This window comes from Xenopus laevis, chromosome 9_10S (genome assembly GCF_017654675.1).
Source record: "Xenopus laevis strain J_2021 chromosome 9_10S, Xenopus_laevis_v10.1, whole genome shotgun sequence".
Classification (NCBI taxonomy): Eukaryota; Metazoa; Chordata; class Amphibia; order Anura; family Pipidae; genus Xenopus; species Xenopus laevis.
In genome coordinates this window covers 11,243,396-11,268,417 of record NC_054388.1, presented here as the reverse complement: position 1 = coordinate 11,268,417, position 25,022 = coordinate 11,243,396, and the positions used below count along the sequence as shown (strand labels likewise).

Sequence of the window (25,022 nt, the reverse complement as noted above, 5' to 3'; positions counted from 1 at the left end):
GGTTGAGTGCAGAGGAATCTTGTATTTGTCTATATGTATTTTGTGGTCACACCCTCATTGCACCCCCGCCTAATTTTTTTAAAAACTAGTGGTGAGCACAACTTTCCCTTGTTTGTTATAGTTATACAAGAGCAGTGACCAGCTCTATGTTGTAGCTCCCACCCCCTCCAACTATAGTCAGGTGATCCCACTGGTGTCTAATAAAAGGGCAGCCAAGTTTGGGAGTTTTACTTTGAAAGCAGCTAGTAAGTTGCAGGTAAAACGTATTCGTCCCTTTTATAAAATGTATAATTAAACCATAGAATTCTTAATGAATCAGATGAAAATTGAGCATAGGACTGGCCAGATATGGGATGACTTTGACGTAGTTGGCCAGCTTAAATATATTGCAATATATGGACAAACAATCCCTGTTTTGTTTAAAGGGTAAGGCATTTTTCAGTAGCAGTATGCACAAAATGTCTCTGTCTTAAATATATTGATAATGGGTTGAGTGCAGAGGAATCTTGTATTTGTCTATATTGTCTAAGGGAAACAATATGGCACCTCCTTCCCATATGTATAAATACAAATATACAGAGAAGGAATGTTCTGGGCACACAATAACCTATACCCTCCTACTGTACTGTCTAAGGGAAACAATATGGAACCTCTCTCCTATATGTATAAATTTAAATATACAGAGAAGGAATGTTCTGGGCACACAATTAGCAATACCGTCATACTGTACTGTCTAAGGGAATCAATATGGCACCTCCTTCCCATATGTATGAATACAAATATACAGAGAAGGAATGTTCTGAGCAAACAATAAGCTATATCCTCATACTGTACTTTCTAAGGGAAACAATATGGCACCTCCTTCCCATATGTATAAATAAAAATATACAGAGAAGGAATGTTCTGGGCATACAATAAGCTATACCCTCATACTGTACTAAGGGAAAGAATATGGCATCTCCTTCCCATATGTATAAATACAAATATACAGAGAAGGAATGTTCTGGGCACACAATAAGCTATACCCTCATACTGTACGGTCTAAGGGAAACAATATGGCATCTCCTTACCATATGAATAAATACAAATATACAGAGAAGGAATGTTCTGGGCACACAATAAGCTATACCCTCATACTGTACTGTCTAAGGGAAACAATATGGAACCTCTCTCCTATATGTATAAATTTAAATATACAGAGAAGGAATTTTCTGGGCACACAATAAACAACCCTCATACTGTACTGTCTAAGGGAAACTATATTGTACCTCCCTCAAATATGTTTAAATACAAATACACAGAAAAGGAATGTTCTGGGCAAACAATAAACTATACCCTCATATTGAACTGTAGAAATGAAACAATGTGGCCAATCTCATTCATTTGCAGAAATATGCAGGAAATCTATGTTATGTGCACCCAGTACACTTTAGATTCTGTTTTTAGCCAGTGCAAGAAACATGGACATGGAGTTAATAGCCTGGGGAAGTTGGGGCAACCTAGGAAGGAGCAGTGGGACAGAAGTGACAGAGGTTTTACACCAGGTGACAGAGTGCAGCGTGTCTGAGTTCCAAACAATGTGAAAAAGAAAAAAAAAAAAAAACAGCATACCTTGCAGCAAAGTCCCAAGGCCAAACCTATGAGCTGCAAGTAACCTGTGCAAGTTCACTTTAACCTGCTTTTATCTAGAGCTTTGGCTGGAACTTGTGATTCTCATGCCAAGAAAAAAAAAATCTCTTTAATGAACTCTGAGTACTACAACACCTTCCCGCACGCTGGATACACACCAGCAAACGGAGGCTTCTCATTGGTCCGGGAAGGAAATTCCAACAAACAGAGTTAAGGAGAGGGCTATATAAACTTCTGCAAGATGCAGTCCTGTACAAACCTACTAACTATTCCTGAACAGAAGGGTATAGACTCTCCCACTCCTAAATATGGCATCCAGAATAAAGAGAGATTTCCTAGGGATGTTGCTCAAGTCCAGATCGATCAGCGTTCAGCACAGCATCCCCACTGCAAGTGATGTCTGCGACTTAAAGGAAAAAGAACTCCCAGCACCCTCCTCCTGCCCCTATTCCCTGGCAGCTCTGCCCGGACCAACCAAATTGCCCATACTGGGGAGCTTGTTGGATATTTTAAGGAAAGGGGGCTTGAAAAGGCAACATGAAGCACTGGTGAGTTTAAATGTACTTGGGAAAATGGTCACATTTTTCACTCATTGGGGTTATAAACCCCCCAAATAAAATTATAAAAAAAAATGAATTCTAAGCAATTTTGCAATATACATTAATTTGCTATGATTTTACATTTATTTGTAAATGTTATTACTATTGCATCCAGTTTTTGAGGGTTTTTGTCCCTTTCTGCACTGCTGGTTGTGTCTCTTAAAACAACTGAGCAGAAATGATGAGAAATTTTAAAAGTCAGAATCAAGCGCCAGGAGGGAGAATATAAACAGATGGATAGTTACTGCTTTTAATAGCAATTGCATTTACATGAAATTTTAAATCCGGATAAATAATGTATACCGGAATGTTGGAATTAAGTGAAATCTACTTAGAATTATGTACAATTTTGCTTTAGTGGTATATAATTTTTTTTCTATTTCACCTGCTCGTTTCACAGAAACAAATATTTGGAAACTATGTGTGTTTGTGTAGTTAGTCATACTTCTTATTCACTGGATCAAGAATGTCTAGTGTGAAAGTGCTCCAACTACACCTCCCAGAATCCCCTAATAGACTCCAGCTGTCTCCTAAATCAACAAAGTAATGGCTATAGCTGCTATATAATACACCTCCCAGAATGCACCTATAGCTTTTTATTTAGTGCTAGTCATTTATATGTACATGTATTTTTGTACAATTATGGATTTTAATCTTACTGTGACATTGCATTGCTTTGCTAAACTTTCTTAGCTGACTGTAATTCAAAATCCCACAATTATAACAGAAGATTTAAGGAAAGATCTTGGACCTTTGTGGTATGAATGCTCTGTTATAAATAAAGCTACAATCTCAATCATAAAGCAGGGCAGGACTGCTGCTTACAATGGGGATCAGATAGGATCTGTGCAGCCACTGGGACAGAATGTTCTGTTATACAGATAGCTAGAATATCAGCCATAAAGCAGGACAGGACTGCTGCTTACAATGGGGATCAGATAGGATCTGTGCAGCCACTGGGACAGAATGCTCTGTTATACAGATAGCTAGAATCTCAGCCATAAAGCAGGGCAGGACTGCTGCTTACAATGGGGATCAGATAGGATCTGTGCAGCCACTGGGACAGAATGCTCTGTTATACAGATAGCTAGAATCTCAGCCATAAAGCAGGGCAGGACTGCTGCTTACAATTGGGATCATTTAGTATCTCTGCAGCCACTGGGACAGAATGCTCTGTTATACAGATAGCTAGAATCTCAGCCATAAAGCAGGGCAGGACTGCTGCTTACAATGGGGATCAGATAGGATCTGTGCAGCCACTGGGACAGAATGCTCTGTTATACAGATAGCTAGAATCTCAGCCATAAAGCAGGGCAGGACTGCTGCTTACAATTGGGATCATTTAGTATCTCTGCAGCCACTGGGACAGAATGCTCTGTTATACAGATAGCTAGAATCTCAGCCATAAAGCAGGACAGGACTGCTGCTTACAATGAGGATCAGATAGGATCTGTGCAGCCACTTGGACAGAATGCTCTGTTATACAGATAGCTAGAATCTCAGCCATAAAGCAGGACAGGACTGCTGCTTACAATGGGGATCAGATAGGATCTGTGCAGCCACTGGGACAGAATGCTCTGTTATACAGATAGCTAGAATCTCAGCCATAAAGTAGGACAGGGCTGCTGCTTTGAATGAGAAAGGAAGCAGGCATAGAATTTAGTTTGGATATTAACAGATTTTTCAAAATATAATAAATTCCTTCTCTTCCAAAACCTCTCACCTGTATTAAAATTTACACAAAAAACAACTCTGAGAACAATGTCATTATAATGGTCTTTTAAATGGGCTTTCCACACTATACACCATCCATTGCTCAAATGTTGCCGGCAAATAAACTACATTTCACTGAATGTCTCTTCCAATAGCCGATGGCACTTAAAAAAGAGAATGACAAGACATGAGATGAAATGAAAGGAAGATTGTCACAGAGACTAAACTTTATCCTTTATGTGACTCAATTAGACACCACGAGAAGTGGAAATCCTGCTCAATAATAGGGTTAATCTATAGAGGGAAATTACTGAGGTTAATCATTATTTTAATTTCCATGCTGATTTGTACTATGCATTGAAGTGACCTTTAATAGATAAATATTGAATAATGTGCTCTGATTTATTGTTTATTTCCCAGGCAAGTTACCACAAGCAGTTTGGGAAGATCTTCCGTATGAAGCTTGGATCCTTTGATTCTGTCCACATCGGCGCTCCTTGTCTTCTTGAAGCTCTCTACCGAGAAGAAAGCAATTACCCCAAAAGACTAGAGATCAAGCCATGGAAAGCCTACAGAGATTACCGTGATGAAGCTTATGGACTGCTAATACTGTAAGTGACTTAAGCATTCACAAGATATAGTCATTAATGTTAAAAAAGGTCCATGTGTCCTGTAACCCTTAGCAAGCAACCAATAGAATCTGTCCCTTCGATTCTTGGTCTAAATGGACCAAGAATCATACACACGTTCATTCTTGCTAAAAAGTAATTAAACCCAAATTGAACCTCACTGGAAAATCACATAATTTTCTATTTGTTGGTATGGACCTCCATAATGCTGATACTGAATTATCCATTCTTCTACTCCCAACGGATGTTCTATTGGCACCAATTCCATAGGGAGTTGTATTTTGACATCTGCATGGACATTTGCAATAAAGGTTAGGTCTATTTACTTGACCTGAAACTTTGCACCATTTGGTGGGACTCCACTCTAGTAGCTATGGATATGTTGTTCCACAATTCTGTTTGCAATTGACTCACACATCAGATCGGGATACTGTCATGGAAAAAAAAATTTTTTAGTGCTGCTCCAGCAGAATTCTGCACTGAAATCCATTTCTCAAAAGAGCAAACAGATTTTTTTATATTCAATTTTGAAATCTGACATGGGGCTAGACATTTTGTCAATTTCCCAGCTGCCCCAAGTCATGTGACTTGTGCTCTGATAAACTTCAATTACTCTTTACTGCTGTACTGCAAGTTGGAGTGATATCACACCCTCCCTTTTTCCCCCCAGCAGCCAAACAAAAGAACAATGGGAAGGTAACCAGATAGCAGCTCCCTAACACAAGATAACAGCTGCCTGGTAGATCTAAGAACAACACTCAATAGTAAAAACCCATGTCTCACTGAGACACATTCAGTTACATTGAGAAGGAAAAACAGCAGCCTGCCAAAAAGCATTTCTCTCCTAAAGTGCAGGCACAAGTCACATGACCAGGGGCAGCTGGGAAATTGACAAAATGTCTAGCCCCATGTCAGATTTCAAAATTGAATATAAAAAAATCTGTTTGCTCTTTTGAGAAATGGATTTCAGTGCAGAATTCTGCTGGAGTAGCACTATTAACTGATGTGTTTTTAAAAAAACATGTTTTCCGATGACAGGATCCATTTAAGCTAGTGGCACATGGGCATTTTGAGTACCACAATTTTTTAGCAAAGGACAGCCATGGTCCACACATCCTTAATTGTCTGCTATATCATAAGGGAAATCATCTGCCTAAAGCAGACACTCTAGGGCAGGGGTCCCCAATCTTTTTTACCCATGTTCAAATGTAAAAAGGGTTGGGGAGCAACACATACATGAAAAATTCTTCAGGGTGCCAAATAAAGGATATGATTGGCAATTTAGTTGCGCTATTATGGATTGGCAGCATACAGGGGTCTCTGCTTGGCAGTGCACCTGTTTTTTATGCATAAACCCGGTTTTTATGCAACCAAAACTTGCCTCCAATCCAGAAAATGAAAAATAAGTAACTGCTTTGAGGCCACTGGGAGTGACATCCAAGGAGTTGGTGAGCAACATGGTGCTCATTAGCCACTGGTTGTTGACCACTGCTCTAGGGGCTCTGTTCAGACATTCACACTTCATTCTGAGGGTGACAAGTGAATACGCTGTTTTGACGGATTTTGTTTCCACTATAGCACTGCATATCTAACAAATATTGGTCCAGACCATGTCAAGTTGGGAATCAGTGCTCCCAAACCAGAAACTGTTGCAAAAACAACCTTGAACTTCATAAACCTTGAGCATCATGAAAAAATGTTACATCATCTCTAGTAGGTGATCCATAATTCAAGACAACTCCCAAGATGTTGGCGGCTTGAAGTCATAAATGACCGACAGAAGGTACCCCCATCCTCTGTAGTTTTCCATGCTCATCTGTTGGGCTTGGCAAACAGAATTTATAAAACAGCAAATATATTATGACAAGCCCAAGCCTAATAAAGATCCTTTGCAGACGATGTTACATTTTTTCCACAAGTGCTCATGAAGCAGATGAATGGAAGAGCCTACCAGGCGGTGGCCTTCTTGTGTCATGGTGCCAAGTCTTCAGACATGAAAAAATTCCATAAAAAGGGAAAGTAAGAGGGTGATTCAATGAAACAACAAACAGAGGGTGTGGGTTTTATGAAAGAGGTTAAGTATTAAATGCATGAAACAAATGAAGCCCTACTGCTTGTATAGTGGTGACGCTTAGATGTTATTTAAGAGTTGATATTTTGTTAATGTTAATTCCTTCCCTGACGCTCCTAAAACACACAGGAAAATGGGTAATTTTACCCTTGACATTTTACTAGTGGGAGGTAAGTTAGCAAAGTGGGGATTATGTATTACCCTGGACCAAAACTGAAAAACTACTGTTTAGCTACTGATTCATAATTACATAAGCAAAATCCAAGGCCAAATACTCAGAATTATTTGACCACTGATGTGTCTTAAAAACACAGCATCTTGAATTTCTCCAAAACATCTAGGGGCAGATTTACTAAGGTTCAAATGGTAAATTCAAATTAAAATTTTCAAATTTTTTTTCGGTAAAAATGCACAATTTCGAATTTAAAAGCACCAACCCAAATTTGAGTTTGAATGTGAAATTTATCACATCTCAACACCAGAAACAGTTCTAATTCAAAGAAAAAATTGTTGTTCGTCAAAAAAACGCACTTGATTAGAATTTGATTCGAATTTGATTCTAATTTTCAGGTCGGGACTATTCACTCGAATTTTAGTAGCTCAAATTTTTTTATAAATAATATACTATTCGAATTGTGAATAAAATCGAACTTAAGAAATTCACATTACTCTACATTAAAATTCGACCTTTGATAAATAACCCCCTAAGTGAATGTAAACAGAGACGGCAACTCTGAGAAGTAAGGCAAAACCCACATCTGTAATTCAGAACTGTTCGAGGAACCTGTTTTTAAATTGTACTTTTTTGCAAAAACGAACCTAGAATAAACTTGACTGAATTATTTTCCCCATAATCAATTCTTTAAAATTCGTACACCAAATATTTTGGGGGAGAAAAAAAAATGTCTTGAAAAGTTTATTGCATTCATTTGTAGGAACAAATCTTGCCTATCAAATTATTTTTTTCCATTAATTATTTAAAAATCAACAGATCTCTTTCTTTATTTCATTCTCAGGTATTTATCCTTTGCGTGTGTTTATCCTTTGAGTTTGAAAATGCCTGAATTTTTTTAAATTGAATTTTGCTCAAGATTCCTATAGACTTTGATAATAAAAAAACTTGCAAATTTCCAGGTTTCAAGTCTCACTAATTTTAAGATCCGACTTCTTTTTCATCTGAGAGACAAGAAATTGGAATAAGTAGCAAAATAACATTCGATATCTGTGAGAAAAGCTTTTTTTTTTTCATCAGGATTAATAAAACGAATCTGATAAATTTGCCCTCGAAAGCCCCCAAAATTGCCTTACAAATAAAACTGGTTGATTTGGAAGAAGTATGAGGGCAAGATTTTTCAAAATTAAAAATGTAAAATTATGTGGAACCGTGAACGTAATTTTACCAGAAACACAGTGTAATAATAACAGAATGCAAACAAAAAAAGAATTCGGTATAAATATAGATGAAACATATTCCCCATGGGGTAAACCTTCAAGCTGCCTTTCCATTATTTAGTTTATTACACAATATCATTAAGCAATGATACACATGAACATGAAACCTTCTTTGTTCTTATTTTAATGGATTCTCTTAAAGAATTTTCTGGTGAATGAGTTCAAGGAGTTTAAAGAACTCTCTTAAGCTAATAGCCTCCAGCCACATTAGTCATTAATATAACTTCCAAATACTTACTCACTTCGACTGGAGTTTTGTAGTGTGATCTAGTGAATTGTGACACTGTGTATATAGCTTTGGGAGTTCTTTGAATGATCCAGACTTGGTTATCACACTGCACACAATCCTTTTGTTAGTTGTTCTCTAAGTATCTAATGAAAATGTGGTATGGAAACATACATGTTCTCCAGTCTCCTTTTTGTGGCTGAATCTTTGCTTGTGGAGCAAATGGTTATCATTTAGTTGACCTTTTGTAGATATACTGATATCATATTGCAGGGGTCCCCAACTTTTTATATTCCTGAGCCACATTCTAATGTAAAAAGATCTGGAGAGTAACACAAGCTCTCTGTGGGTTCCAAATAAGGGTTCCTATGTGGACTGACAGCCTACAAGAGGCTCTGTTTGACTATAAACCTGTTTTCAATGGAACCAAAACTTGCCACCAAGCCTGGAATTAAAAAAAAGCACCTGCTTTGAGACCACTTAGAGCAACATCCAAAGGGTTGGTGAGCAACACAGGTTGGGGATCACTGCCATGTTGAGTAGAGTAGAGCAACCCCAGTGTATATAAGAATCTCACAGCTTCTTAAAAAAACGGCTATTTTCTACTACCAATCGACCAAAATCTGCATATCTTATCATTACTAATAAATAATAATTGTTCTGAAGATTTCTCATTTGAAAATAAGAAAAATCCAAGTCATTGTTACTTTTGGGAAGGTTTACAAGTAACTAATTGAGCTCCTGGCTTGAATATTTTTTTTTTCATTCTGTTAATTTATTTGAAGGATTATAAATATAATGGTTCTTTTTTTTTCTTCCTTTCATTTTCATTTCTGTAGGGAAGGAAAGGACTGGCAGAGAGTTCGAAGTGCCTTTCAGCAGAAGCTAATGAAGCCAACAGAAGTTGGGAAATTAGATGCTAAAATCAATGAGGTAATTGGATTGATATTCTGTGTTCCTTCTAATTGTGATGTGATATTTCCAGTTTACATCTTCCACCGTGATATAATTTAATTTGATGGTGAAGAGTCATCATTTCTAAACCAGAGAAATAGATATTCAATGTCTGGTTGTGGTGGGAATATATTTATGTGTGTTGGGTGGATTGGGCGTCATATTTGATGATGACCTTCATATTATATATGGACATTAGACATAGATCTGCAGTTCACAAATGTAATATGTATAACTACAACTGTCTTTAGTCTTTGAGGTCAAAGACTGGAACAATAGTAGTTTAACAGTATAAATATATCCAACTTGTTTTTAGGGATGGGGGGGTACACTTTATAAATAATGCTTACCTGAAATAATCAATCAACACTGGTTCTTAATCTAGAACAGTGTTTGCCAACCTCTACCTCTAAAGGTTCAACCTTTAGTCAGGACATCCTTGATGGTCCAGTCTTTGGCCAGATGCCCTTTCTAGCTCCTGCACTGTGAACAGATATAGAAAAATATTGATGTATCAGTCATTCAGCCATGGGAAATCTAGAACAGCAAGAACATATTAACCACAAATTTGAGCCCAAATGGCCTAGAGCAGGGTTCCCCATCCTTTTTCACCCATGAGCCACATTCAAATGTAAAAGAACTTGAAGAGCAACATAAACATGCAAAACATTTCTGGGGATGCCAAAGAAGAGTTATGATTGGCAATTTGGGAGTCTCTAAGTGGACCTATGTTGACTGACAGATTATAAGAGGCTCTATTTGGCAGTAAACCTGTTTTTTATGCAACTAAAACTTGCCTCCAAGCCAGGAATCCGCAAGCATCACTCATTGGAGATCACTGGCCTAGAGTGTCCAACTAGGCATGATTGGACTTTTAGCCTAAAACTAAAAGCTGAATCAGTAACACCTTCATAAAAAAAGAAAACAGAGCGGTGAAAATTATTTGACATCATCCTCTTAATATTTACATTATACAAAAGAAATATGATCTATCTGAGGATGAGGAGCTGGTTATTTACCCATCAAAATGCCACTGAATATACTTAATTATCACATTAACTTCTGAAGATGCCTAGTATTAGAAATAATATGTCATCCAACATCAAAGCAAGCATGTAGCATTTTCTAATTGTTTAAAAATAAAACACCAAAGATTTTACTATTATTTCATGTCTTTTCAGGTTTTAGTGGACTTTATGCAGAGGATTGACAGTGTCTGTGATGAAGATGGAACAATAGAAGATTTATATTGTGAACTAAACAAATGGTCACTTGAAAGTAAGACCTCAGACAGTGACAACTTTTATTTTCACTAGGGATGCACAAAATCCACTATTCTGGATTCAGCTGAACCCCGGAGTCCTTTGTGAAAGATTCGGCCGAATACCAAACCCAATCCAAATCCTAATTTGAATATGCAAATTAGGGGTTGGAAGGGGAAAATTTTTTTACTTCCTTGTTTTGTGACAAAAAGTCATGCGTTTTCCCTCCCCACCCCTAATTTACATATGTAAATTAGGATTCAGATTTGGTTCGGCCAGGCAGAAGGATTTAGCCGAATCAGAATCCTGCTGAAAAAGGCAGAATCTTGGCCAAATCCCAAACCGAATCCTGGATTTGGTGCATCCCTAATTTTCACCTGGTTAGAGCCAGGCCAATGTCCAAGGTAGGATAGGATTTATTCTCAGGTGGGTTTTCTGGATACCTTGGTCCTTTTTGTTATTGGGGGCAATGTGTCTAATGTTACTTAAAAAATGTAACACAAATTCTTCTCAAAACTGAGTTTGCAGCTGGACATACTGTTGGGTTATAGTCTAAATTAATACTTTCCAACATTACTACAGTAGTTTTTTACTACACTCACCAATGTTCATTGAGCTCTTTTTTATCTCTTCATTGCAAATGTTATCTGTTTATTTATTTATCTTTTCTCACTTTCTCTGTTTCAGGTATTTGTCTTGTGCTTTATGAAAAAAGATTTGGATTTCTGCAACCAAACTTAGGGGAAGAGGCCCTGAACTTTATTACAGCCATAAAAACGGTACAACCAATCACAGCCTTGCATACAATTAAATGAAAACTGATAATTCATACAATAAACTTCCATGGCTATCCTCAGGGTTTGATGTATTGGAAAGGGAATTGTGTTAAAGCTGAAACCAACTAACTGCTAGCTCCTCAACCTCTCTGTTCATACCCCAAAAAAAAACAACTTCCATTGTAACTAAAGGAAGTCATTCTTGTAGTCGTTTAAAATTTGCTGAATTCTAATGGCTCAATTTGCAATGCTGCTTACTTTGTCATGCTGGTTGCTTAGGAGCAGTAGACTTACATGGGTAAAATTAACAACAGAAAATAGAAAATGCTGTCATTCAATATGTTCCTGTCTGCTGTATGAGAAATTTTCAAAGGGCATTTGGCAAGTTCATTTTTTGTAACTGAATTTGAAAATGAGGTTGAGCAAATAAATAGAGACTAATGCATGCTTTATATTAAGAACACGTTTCTTTGACTCCAACCATTAGATGATGAGCACCTTTGGACTTATGATGGTGACACCAGTTGAACTCCACAAAAGCCTGAATACTAAAATATGGAAAGACCACACTCACGCCTGGGATAGCATCTTCAAAACCGGTATGAGAATAATTGTTATAGAAACCTATCTGAGCCCAAAGTAGAAAAAAAGAGAAATCCTTTTGAAATCAAGGTCTGCAATGGTACAACTATTTTGGGAAGGTTCCCACTGGATCTTGGAATATTGTTGATGTTTGGGATCAGGGTTCCATTTCATCCTATAGGGGTTCAGTTAGGTTGAGGTTAGCGCTCTGTGCAGTCAGGTTCAGCATTAGACTGGGGGGCCCAGGGCCCACCAGACCTGCATTTGCAGGGGCCCCCAAACAATCCCTCCAGCCACAAAGTCCTTTCAGCTGGCAACCCCACCTCCTTTTCTGGCATTACCGGTGTTAGGTAGGAAGGTAAAGAGAGGGAGTGCAGGAGCGGGTCTGGGACAGCGGGGGTCCAAAAGAGCCAAGGCCCACCAGGTTCTTCCCATCTCAGCAAGCTCATTCTGTACAGATCTGGCTCTGTATATGGAGGCATTATTGTGCTGAAACTGGAAAGAGCCTTCCTCAAATTGTTCCACAAAGTAGGAAGCAAGGAATTGTTAGTATGTTATTGTATGATGCCACCTGTGTTGTCTACAATGACATTGTAGTCGTTCAAAGAGTTGGCCACATAATGGCCATACAGAGTTTGTATCAGCAACAGTTTTAGAGTGATTTAAGGGCTTGAGCTTGATTAGTTTGCAATTCACAGCATTCTAGATACATTCGTTCTGCAGATGACTGTTTTTACCACTGGAGGAATTCCACTATACACAAACCACACAAAGGGCTGACTCACCACTTGGAGTTATGACATAGACTACATATTTATGAATCAAAATGATTTTTTTTGTGTGTGCTTTAGGATTAAAGGGAAAAAATTATTTTTCGTGTCTGATCTGTACGTAAATAAACCAGCCCAGGTGGCTGTTTGTATATAACCCAAGGCAACTGCAACAGTACTCATGTTAAAAAAAGTCAACATCAGATGATATGTTTTTACGTCCCTCACAAATACTTAGAGGTTCAGATAAAAATCTGCCTTGTTTTTTGAAAATTCACATTCCATAGAGATAAATGATAGCTGCATATTTGTACCGAATAACAACCATCTGCCAATCAGGCATTAGAATAATAACATGTGTAAGTTATAGTTATGAAACTGGGTTTCTCTTATCTTTTAAGTGTCTTAGCCCAAGCCTCTGCTTAAGTTCCAAGCTTCCTGTCTCTCCCACCGTAAGCTGCCATCAGAGTATTTAAGTCTTACTGACTGAGTCACTGGAGTCACTGACTACTTGCCCCTCCCATGTAAGCTTCCATTTTGTTTGCCTTAAAGGAACAGTCATTCCAAAAATGAAACTGTTTTAAAGGAATGGCAATATATTGTACTGGTGCCCTGCACTGGTAAAAAATGGTGTGTTTGCTTCAGAAACTTTACTATATACTGGTGTGTTTGCTATGTAAACACTACTATAGTTTAGATAAACAAGCTGCTGTGTAGCCATGGGGGTAGCCATTCAAGCACAGGATACACAGTAGATAACAGATAAATACTACTATAGTTTATATAAACAATCTGCTGTGTAGCCATGGGGGCAGCCATTCAAGCACAGGATACACAGTAGATAACAGATAAGTACTACTATAGTTTATATAAACAAGCTGCTGTGTAGCCATGGGGGCAGCCATTCACGCACAGGATACGCAGTAGATAACAGATAAGTACTACTATAGTTTATATAAGCAAGCTGCTATGGGGACAGCCATTCAAAGCTGAAAAAGAAGAAAAGGCACAGGATACACAGCAGATAACAGGTAAGTTCTGTATACAATGGGATTCTTCAGAACTTATCTGTTATCTATGGTGTATCCTGTGCTTGAATGGCTGCCCCATGGGTACATTTTTTTGTGTTACTGTTTCTTTAAAGACTCACTGCCCATCCTAATTCTTCCTCTTAGATTTAGTCTAAAACTAAACTGAATGCATCAAACATCCCTCTGGTAAATGCTTCTGTCACACCCCATGTAGCTTAGTTGTTTCCTCTTTTTAATTAATTACCTTTATCCCACTCCTCCCCTTTATCCCATTGACATCATAGTTATGTTCATTCTCCCTTAGCTTATGGCTCTAAAATATAATCTTTCCACTTATTGTAGCGAAATGTCACATTGACAGGAGACTGACAAAACTGGCATCGAAAGACTCCGAAGATTTTCTGTGCACCATTTACAATGACAGCAAGTTATCCAAAAAAGAAATGTACGCGACCATCACTGAAATGCTCATCGGGGCAGTGGAAACTGTAAGGAAAATAAATTCTTGATAATACAGTTTCCTATGCTATGATTATACAGGGAGATGACATAAAACTATGGCAGCATAGATATTCCCCTGTTCGCCCGTTGTCATGGAGAATCGAAACGGGACAAATAATTATGACAGCATAGGTATTCCCTGTACTAAGCACAATTCAGCAGAAACAGCCCTCTAAGTTTTCTCATAGTCTGTACAGAGAGATCCCATAAAACTATGGCAGCATAGGTATTCCCCTGTACTAAGCACAATTCAGCAGGAACAGTCCCCTAAGTTTTCTCATAGCCTGTACAGAGAGAGATCCCATAAAACTATGGCAGCATAGGTATTCCCCTGTACTAAGCACAATTCAGCAGGAACAGTCCCCTAAGTTTGCTAATGATTAATGCAGGAACTACATATAGGGGCCGATTCATCAAGGGTCGAATATCGAGGGTTAATTAACCCTCTATATTCGACTAGGAACTAAAATCCTTCGACTTCGAATATCGAAGTCGAAGGATTTAGCGCAAATGCTACGATCGAACGATCGAAGGATTATTCCTTCGATCGAACGATTAAATCCTTCGAATCGAACAATTCGAAGGATTTAAATCCAACGATCGAAGGAATATCCTTCGATCAAAAAAACTTAGGCAAGCCTATGGGGACCTTCCCCATAGGCTAAGATTGACTTCGGTAGCTTTTATCTGCCGAACTAGGGGGTCAAAGTTTTTTTTAAAGAGACAGTACTTCGACTATCGAATGGTCGAATAGTCGAACGATTTTTAGTTCGAATCCTTCGATTCGAAGTCGTAGTCGTAGTCGAAGGTCGAAGTATCCCATTCGATGGTCGAAGTAGCCCAAAAAACACTTCGAAATTCGAAGTTTTTTTACTTCGAATCCTTCACTCGAGCTTGATGAATCGGCCCCTTAGTGTATGATTTATGATCCTGCTGTGAACTAAGATTCCTTTGGATATGTTTAATATATGCCTAATGATTCATTGCGGAAACATTTGTGGTTTTCTTCTGATGTGATGTACAACCTCTCTGATTTCCAGCTAATAATTAGGTGTTTAGGTGCTCGTCTCGGCACTACAAATAAAACCTGTCACAGAGATGAAAATGAAATGAAATAACGAGGTTGCAGAGAGTATACAGTTCTCACTAATGGGAATTTGCCCCTGACTCTTTTTGTACCCAACACTATTGGCACTGGTTCCTTAAGGCTTATTTTGCCATCAAGTTCTATTTGAAATCAAATTTTATTGTGGCCATACACTGTCTGACAGTCTATAGTCTCTTGTTTTTCTAGTTCATGGAAATATACACATTTCCCTGTGGATTCATTCCAATAATGCTTTTTATGGGTTCTTTGTATCCTAGACAGCCAACAGTTTGCTTTGGGTAATATTCAACATCTCCCGTCACCCGCACATTCAGAAGAAACTTCTAGAAGAAATTCAGAGCATATTGTTACCAAACCAGGTCCCCACAGCAGATGATGTCAGAAACATGCCATATCTAAAGGCCTGCTTAAAAGAATCAATGAGGTGAGTGTCATCTGAGAATTAAAGGACCAGTAACACCAAAATGAAAATTATTAATTTTATACGACAGATGTTCATTGCTATACTGTTCATATAAAACCTTAGTGCAAAATGCAAAATTTGTGAGATAATAGGGTAAGATAGAGACCAGGACTGATGTCATTCTGCGGCGCCCCCTAGGCCGCATGGTCCTAGCTCCCACCCATCTCCCTTTGTGAGCAAGCCCACCCTCTCACACATACACAAGGTCTTTGTGACCTCGTCTTGGGCCTGATGGAGACTCTAGGACATAATTGAGACAGTTGGGCAAAATTGAGATTGAGATAGTCGAGCAAGAACTAAATGAGATGGAGACATCAGAACAAGATGGAGATAGTAGGGCTAGTTGGTGGAATATGGAGACAGTAGGGGAAAAGGAGATAGTAGGGCACAATTGAGATAGTAGGTCTAGATATATGCAGTAAAGAATAATTGGTATAATAGGGTAAGATAGAGACAGTAGGACAAGATGGCGTAAATATGGCAAAATAGAGAAAGGACAAGTAGGGGACTAGTAGGGGAAACAGTAGGATATGATGGAAATGATTGGGAATGATGGAGACAGTAGGGCAAGATGGAGAGAATTTGGGAAGATGGAAACAATTTGGGGAACATGGAGAAAGTAGGGTAAGATGGAGCCAGTTGGACAAGATGGAGACAATAGGGCAAGATAGAGAGAAGACAAGACAGAAACAGTACGACAAGCTCTAGATCAGACTCAAGATGGCAACAGCTGAAGGGCTATAGCTTGGACAATCTTGTTTCATACAAACAATGTATCCACACAATGTCAGTTTTACATCAGGCCAAAACACCAAAAAAACAAAAACAAACCTTGGTTAATTTTATATAAATATACTTTTTTTTTACAGGATTACTCCATCCATTCCCTTCACAACCCGAACCCTTGATAAAGAAACAATTCTTGGAGATTACGTGCTGCCAAAAGGGGTGAGTAGTGGGTGAAAGGACAATCAAATGGGTAAAGGGACACTAATTCTCAGTTGTGAGAATGGTTAGAATGAATTTTTAAAAGTATAGTACTCTATATATAGAATAACCAACCAATGTTTACTTTTTTAAGACTGTACTGACCATAAACAGTCATGTTCTGGGATCGAACCAAGAATGCTTTGATAACTGGAACCAGTTCCGACCTGAGCGTTGGCTTGAGGAAAAGAACACTATCAACCCCTTTGCTTACATCCCATTTGGCATTGGGAAAAGAATGTGTATAGGGCGACGGCTGGCTGAGCTGCAGCTCCAATTAACACTGTGTTGGGTAAGAACTTGTCATAATTAGCCGTGTATCAAGTTTCATAGCCTGAACTGTCAGCAGTTGTATCTTTATGTTATCTCTAGGCAAACTCCACTAACCCCTTGCTTTCCTTTGGAAAATGTTGAACCCAATGACACCTTTTATGGCCTTTAAAATAAACATGAAACCTATGAAAACAAAGAAGCTGTGTGTGCTTCTCAGATCTCATCAGGTCACAACGGCTTCTGAATCTGTCAGCAGTTTTAGCAACGTTTTTGTCATTGTTTTCTTTTTTGTTTTTAATAAAAATAAATATAATAAAATGAAAATAAAAAATGAAGATGAAATTTGTTCTCAGGTCCAGATAATGGCAAAGACACTGTTTTCTGTATGGAGATGAAAAATGTGTTTTTGACAAAATTCAAGGGAAAAAAATCAGTTATCTTTCCCTTGTAGTCAATAGCCTACCCTATAGCTGTCATTTATCTATCTAGTTCCATTACCTAATTTAGACTAGGTCTGGTTCCATTATTCATGGGTGTGAAGAGCCCCAATGAGTTAAAGGCATGCCCTGGGATGGTAGGGAGGTCCCCCCTGGTGTACCACCTTTGTATGAGTTGAAGGCAAGCCCTGGGATGGTAGGGCATTCTCCACTGGTGTACCACCTTTGCATGAGTTGAAGGCAAGCCATGGGATGGTAGGACAGTCTCCACTGGTGTACCACCTTTGCATGAGTTGAAGGCAAGCCCTGGGATGGTAGGGAGGTCTCCACTGGTGTACCAGTATGGAGGTGGTATATAAAGAAGTGGTATATAAAGAAGTAAGTAGCAATGTTTATTCTCTTAGATGGCCCTCTTGGAAGAGAATGGGTGGTGCAGGGACCATAAGGGAAAGCCACAGTGAGTCCATTACCCTGGAGGAAAGAAAAAAATTCCAGTGGCATTCACGGAAGCTGTAGATCCTACTTTTTCAATCCTACATGATAGTCAGGGCTTTACAGGATGGAATGTACATTCAAACAGTAAAACTCATTCATTTTTCAACAATTGTTCATGTCAAACTACAGTTTAGATCAGATGATTTTAATAAATACAATCCAGTTTGAAACCTTAAAAAATGTATTAGCCTCCAATAGGCAGGATATATTTTTCCTAGCAAATCGTTGGAGGAAAACAACCGGCTAATATTGCTTCAATATCCATTTCAGCTGATTAGGAAGTACAACATTGTGGCCACCGATAACGACCCAATGGAGACTTTACACTTGGGGACACTGATGCCCAGCCGAGAGCTTCCAGTAGCGTTCCACAGGAGATAAAGGAAGGTGAGTTCATTGTTTTCAATCAGCCTTGACTATATTTTTAATTTAAATCACAACCACTAAAGGTCTAAAAAGGTCCTAAAGGTTCTTCCAACAATCAGATCTGTTCTGAATTGAATTTTCAGCTAACCTAGGTTTTAATCTACTTTTAAACTACTTTTACATTTTAAACCCCATTTACATTTTAATTACCCACAATTTCGACATGAGATGCCCTTTACACCTGTTATAGGGGAAAACTTGAAGACATATTAATGACTTCAGCTAAGAGCTCAGTCTGATTTGGGGTGATCGCTTATTTGTGTGCTTTGTGCCCTTGGAAGTATAGCAGGGTGACTGTTACCCCAATGTTTCTATATATTTGTAACCTTGTTATGAGCTAAGGGGGCCCAGCCTGAAGGCCAGTTAGGGGGAGATTTGGGGTGAGTGCTTATTTGTGCCCTGGGTACCCCTGGAACTATAGCAGGGTGACTGTTACCCCAATTTTTCTATATATCTGTAACCTTGTTATGAGCTAAGGGGGCCCAGCCTGAAGGCCAGTTATGGGGAGATTTGGGATGAGTGCTTATTTGTACCCTGGGTACCCCTGGAACTATATAGCAGGGTAACTGTTACCCCAATGTTTCTATACATCTGTAACGTTGTTATGAACTAAGGGGGCCCAGTCTGAAGGCCAGTTAGGGGGAGGTTTGGGGTGAGTGCTTATTTGTGCCCTGGGTACCCCCGGAACTATAGCAGGGTGACTGTTACCCCAATATTTCTATATATCTGTAACCTTGTTATGAGCTAAGGGGGCCCAGCCTGAAGGCCAGTTAGGGGGAGATCTGGGGTGAATGCTTAACTGTGCCCTGGGTACCCCTGGAACTATAGCAGGGTGACTGTTACCCCAATGTTTCTATACATATGTAACGTTGTTATGAACTAAGGGGGCCCAGTCTGAAGGCCAGTTAGGGGGAGATTTGGGGTGAGTGCTTATTTGTGCCCTGGGTAGCCCTGGAACTATAGCAGGTTGACTGTTACCCCAATGTTTCTATATATCTGTAACCTTGTTATGAGTTAATGGGGCACAACCGAATGCTGAGTAACAAAAGAGAGCCTTAATAAGAAAAGCCTTAAAATCTCTACTTTGATTGCATGTAATTAAAAAGCAATCCAATTCCAATCAGACCAGTCCAAAAATGTATATTACATTAGATTTGTAAAATTCTAGATGATTCTAAAGTTCAAATTTTTTAGGAAATGGCGCTAAATATGAGTTCGAAATCGACCCTAAATCATTTAAGTGTTTTCCCTTTTACACACACCTGTTTGGCACAGTAAGAGAGAGAATATAACCTTCATTTCTGGGAAACAAGTCTGTTCTGCTGAGCTGCTGGATGAGCTGTACCGTGAAGGTTCAGTAGCTGGGAGCACATCGGATCACTTGTAGCTTTTATTTAAAGATCATTTTTCAGGGCAAGTTTATGACATATACGTGAGCTTGTGTCATAAAAGAATCAGGAGCGTCAAGGTTCGTGAATAGTTCCTGGAATACAGATTTGCACTGAGCCCTCTGTGAACCTGCCCCTTGTGCGGAGTTTTATTTGCAACAGCAGATTTTTGTCATTTCCAGTATTGCCCTTGGATGCAGTGGCCAGAACACGTTGTAATTGTTCTCATATTCCACTTCCTTTTAAAGAGAAACAGATTATATGCCTAGTTTTATTTTGCATGCAGAATATTTCTTTTTTCTGCTTTAAGGGATAATATTCCCCATAGTGGCATGATTAAAATGTGAACATCCAGATATGAATCCAAACGTTATTGAATACAGACAAAGCGGATTCCACAGTTTGGACAATCTGTCTCTGTTGGACCATTTGCCTGCGCCACTTTAGTTCACAGAGTAATGCAATCCCTTCATTAATAGTGATGTGCAAATTTCTCCCGTTTCGCTGAAAAATTTGCTAGCGAATTGCTCTCTTTAAAAGCAATTACGAATAAAAAAAAAATAGGAAGAGCAATTTTGACGCTCTTGTTAATTTTCACGCCAGCACTAAAGTCAATGGGCGTCCGAATAGTGTTGACGCGTAACGTATTTGACGCAAGTGACTTTTCTGACACGCATCCAAATTTTTTTGACACCGGTGAATTTCCGTTGGCAAATTTTCGCTGGAGTTTTGCAAATTTACTCACCGGAGGCGAAACTTGGAAATTCGCCACGAATTCGCGCCTGCTATTCATTAACTTCTGGATTCTGGCAGTGTTTTTGCTTTTAATAGTGGGTGATGCACAGATTTTATGGAAAGCAGAGGGGCCTTAAGGTTTGTGATAATGCCCTTAAAATGGATTTGTTTTTCACGTCCCTTTGTATAAATTGCATATGCCAGGCATGTCTTCTTCTATTTGGGAAATATGGAGCATTTACTTTCCCTTTATCAACTTAAAGGACCAGTAGCATAATTTTTTTTTTAAATCGTTAGTATAGAACGGAAAAAAAACACAAAGACAAATTAAACTTTGAAATCGTTAAGTCTTTATTAGGAAATAAGTTACCGAAACTCCACTTGCGCTCATCTTCAGCAAAGGCGATCCATCGCGCGGCACTCGATTTCTCCTCCCTGCCTTCCTTATAGGAGATAGCCAGGGAGGAGAAATCGATCGCCGCATGATGGATCGTCGCCTTTTCTGAAGAGTAGCGCAAGCGGAGTTTCGGTAAGTTATTTCTTAATAAAGACTTAGCAATTTCAAAGTTTCATTTGTCTTTGTGTTTTTTTTCCATTGTATACTAACGATTTATATATAAAAAAAATTGATGTTACTGGTCCTTTAACTTTAGAAGTAACTCCACTGAGATTAATGCATCCAAACTTGGCCTCTGGTTTGGTGTAGAACTTGCTAAAACATTGCTGCCTGCCCCCAGTAGGGTGGTCCAAATGTGAGCCCCTAATGTGGTCCTAAGGTAAGCCCCTCCCCCTCCACAGTCAGGTGATGAGTTGAGAGGGGTTGATTGGATGCACAATGGTGACTTTTAAATAGGTTTAAAAAAAAGTCAAATATACATTATTATCCCATCGCTTTCCAAATTAGAGAACTCCCCCCCCCCCCCGAACCATTGAGAAAGTTTAATTTAGTTTTAATTTAGTTTAGTTTAAAATAGGGATGCTCCGAATCCACGATTCAGTTCCGGATTCGGCCTCTTTCAGCAAGATTCGGCCGAACCATATCCGGATCCTAATTTGCATATGTAAATTAGTGGCGGGGAGGGAAATCATGTGACTTTTTGTCACAAAACAAGGAAGTAAAAAATGCTTTCCCCCTTCCCACCCCTAATTTGCATATGCAAATTAGGATTCTGATTTGGTTTGGTATTCGGCCGAATCTTTCACAAAGGATTTGGGGGTTTTGGCTGAATCCAAAATAGTGGATTAAGTGCATCCGTAGTTTAAAAGGTATACCTTTAACTTAAATCAATTATTATTTTTTTTTTCACATTTGAACCACCAGGGGCACTATTAAACTGCCATTTACAGATGATATTTGGTAAAGTAATGTCAATAAGTAATAATAAGTATGGTATGTGTTCCTTTTGTTGCAGCTGTTCTGTCTGTGCTACTTCCCATTAAAACCCCAGTAGGATGGATATTGTTTAGGGGTACAATGTATGAACGACAATTGTCTCCTTCTCTGATTGACCTTTGTGCAATTTGACACCATTGTGACATCAGTTCTACAAACCTCCCTATTCATTTTTCCTTTTCCTATTTTCTCATGTATTTGCAGGTGTGGAATGAATGGAATTTGTTTACACGCTCTCCTATACTCCTCGGCACTGACGTTTATGCGACCAGGCTTTAAACTGGCGAGCAGGATATGTTTACAGGCAGTCACAATGCTGAAGCCAACTGATTGCACTGACGGGAAAATGGCGACGGTCCATGCGTAAAACCACGTAGCCCAACTATGCAAGATGTTTGCTGAAAAGATATGCATGGAATTTGCTCAGCTGAAAGTAGGCCAAAGTATGTTGTTGAAGGCTACAGCCGTTCACATTCGCTGCGGAGATAAAAGGAGCTCTCTGCCTGCCAAGTGATTATATCTAGAGGGCAACTATAATAAAAGAAAACAGCCACACCGCTCTTTTATGGGAACTCACTGGCTGGTGTTTATTGTATATTGTGCTGAGTTTACAAACCCATATTTAACATAATAATAATAACAGTAATACTAATTTTTGGGAAACGGCTTCTAAAATTTGCCACTTGCTTATTTTAAGAAAATTTAAGGGTAGAGACCCTGAACTGTAACCAAAAGGTTCATTATTTGTTAAAACCAAGGGCGTAACTATAGAGGAAGCAGACCCTGCGGCTGCAGGGGGGCCCAAAGATATAGGGGCCCCATGGTGTCCTAATTCATATACAATGACAATAAATATTGGTAAAACAAGTCTACTGATCTAGTTACGCCACTGGAAGTAGGGATGCACCGAATCCACTATTTTGGATTCGGCCGAACCCCCGAATCCTTTGTGAAAGATTTGGCCGAATACCGAACCGAATCCGAACCCTAATTTGCATATGCAAATCCTGCTGAAAAAGGCCGAATCCTGGCCGAATCCCGAACCGAATCCTGGATTCGGTGCATCTCTAACTGGAAGTAATGGGGGTTTAAGTTCGCCAGGCACAAACTCACAGCAAATTTCCACGCTTCGCTGCTGGCGATTAAATTCGGGAAACTGCACGAAAATTCACCGGCGTATTTTAGACATGTGTTGGAAAGGTCGCTTGCGCCAAGATTGACGCGGGCGTCAAAATTTGCAAATTTTCCGCCGTTTCGCGAATTCACCCATCATATTTGTCTGCAATTAACTCAATCAGGGGATTTATAAATATGAATTTTGCCCGAGTGTGATGTCTTTCCACGCCAAACCGTTGACTCTAAAAAGATCAGAAAAAATGGAAAAATTGTCTGTTTGTTTTTCAGGGTTTTAGAATAATTCATGTATGGCCCCTAATGTACAGTACAGGTATGGGACCTGTTTTCCAGAATGCTCTGGACCTGGAGTTTTCTGTAATTTGGATCATATCTTAAGTCTACTAGAAAATCTGGTAAACGTTAAATAAATCCAATAGGCTGGTTTTGCTTCCAATAAGGATTAATTTTATCTTAGTTGGGATCAAGTACAAGCTACTGTTTTATTATTACAGAGACATTTTTTAAACATTGATTATTTGGCTAAAATGAATGGGAGACGACCTTTCCATAATTCAGAGCTTTCTGGATACAGGTCTCTGGATAATGGATCCTATACCTGTATCTATGCTGGCAAGGTCAATAATCATAATACAGCCACAATTCTGGGTCTCTTTTTCTAACATGCCAAAATTGATGCCATTTGGATTTTTTGGTTTATTCGTCCAATATTCTTTATTACTCCCAGTATTCCACAATATTTGGATTTTTCTTTTGTCCTTAAAATTATCAGCCCTGGAATAATTCAATGACACAAATCTAAATACAATTTACAAAACTAATTTGGAATCAAAATAAAATCGAAATAAATCGAAATTGAAATAAGTCCCCACCACAGAGTGTATACTTCTTCCATTTTAAGTTATTGCTTTTAATGCTCAAGGATTATTTTCCTTATTTATCCTGCTTAGTGGCAAAATTGTGTACTTGTTTATGAAAAAAAACACCAAAATTTGCTTGATGAAAAACCTGAAAAAAAAAACAATCAAATGAAGTGAAATAACATTCTACCCATCAGTTTCAATGAGGCTGAAATTTTTTTAATTAATCCTAAAAAAAATGGAATTTAACTCCCATTGACTTCTCTGCGACAACACCAGCATTTCGATGCAGAATGTTTGAGCATTTTGCACTAAATACATGTAAAAATGTCAGGAATTCAAATTGATTGATAGTTTGTGACAAAGTGCAGTGTATGTTATACATTTTCTTACATTATGAAATTAAATTTAATTTTTTCCCCAACCCAAGGCTCAATGAATAATAAACCTTCCCCTTGCCTTTAATTCTAAAAATGCTGCACGATCTTAAAGAGATATTGTCACAGGGAAAAAAAGTGCTTTTTCAAAATGCATCAGTTAATAGTGCTACTCCAGCAGAATTCTGCACTGAAATCTGTCTTTCAAAAGAGCAAAACCAAATTTTTAATTTAATGTTGAAATCTGACATGGGGCTAGACATATTGTCAGTTTCCCAGCTGCCCCCAGTCATGTGACTTGTGTTCTGATAAACTTCAGACACTCTTTACTGCTGTACTTCAAGTTGAAGTGATATCACCCCCTCCCTTCCTTCCTTCCTCATCAGTCCAACAGCAGCCTATCTTCTGAACAATAGGCAGATAACCATATAGCATCTATCTGAAACCTCAGCTGAAAGATTGGTTTGCATTGATAAGCCTAATGGTAGACATGAGAAAAGTGCCCTGTTTGGCCACAACTGAGGTCGTGGTAAATACAATGGAAAGGGGAGATTCAACAGCTATATCAAAGCAGTTCCATCTGGCTCCTTCTCAAAGCTCAGAATCAGGCACAATGCACTGAAATTGCTCCTCCACACAAATATCACAGCTAAAAAAATATATATTTGTTGGTTCAAGAATAAAAGTTTAGATGGTAGAGTGAATTATTTGCCGTGTAATTTAGAAATAAAAACTACACCATAAAAATCAT

General features: G+C 38.7%; 1 protein-coding gene across 1 annotated transcript; it reads left to right on the top strand.

Annotated features, from left to right (window-relative positions):
• The first annotated feature begins 1,882 nt into the window (after nt 1-1,882).
• Nucleotides 1,883-24,480, top strand: LOC121399049 (1,25-dihydroxyvitamin D(3) 24-hydroxylase, mitochondrial-like). The gene is made up of 12 exons (XM_041578848.1): nt 1,883-2,177; nt 4,362-4,552; nt 9,159-9,252; nt 10,455-10,551; nt 11,223-11,314; nt 11,799-11,910; nt 14,037-14,182; nt 15,561-15,727; nt 16,636-16,714; nt 16,848-17,045; nt 18,229-18,345; nt 22,105-24,480. Exons 1-11 carry the CDS (start codon nt 1,938-1,940, stop codon nt 18,337-18,339), a joined length of 1,527 nt encoding a protein of 508 aa, XP_041434782.1. The 5' UTR covers nt 1,883-1,937; the 3' UTR covers nt 18,340-18,345; nt 22,105-24,480.
• Nucleotides 24,481-25,022: the final 542 nt, after the last annotated feature.

Excerpts from the sequence above, each read along its gene's own strand:
- LOC121399049 (XM_041578848.1), top strand. The coding sequence starts at position 1,938 with ATGGCATCCAGAATAAAGAGAGATTTCCTAGGGATGTTGCTCAAGTCC. Across the intron at positions 16,715-16,847 it reads ATTACGTGCTGCCAAAAGGG|ACTGTACTGACCATAAACAG; the intron begins GTGAGTAGTGGG and ends TACTTTTTTAAG. Across the intron at positions 17,046-18,228 it reads TCCAATTAACACTGTGTTGG|CTGATTAGGAAGTACAACAT; the intron begins GTAAGAACTTGT and ends TATCCATTTCAG.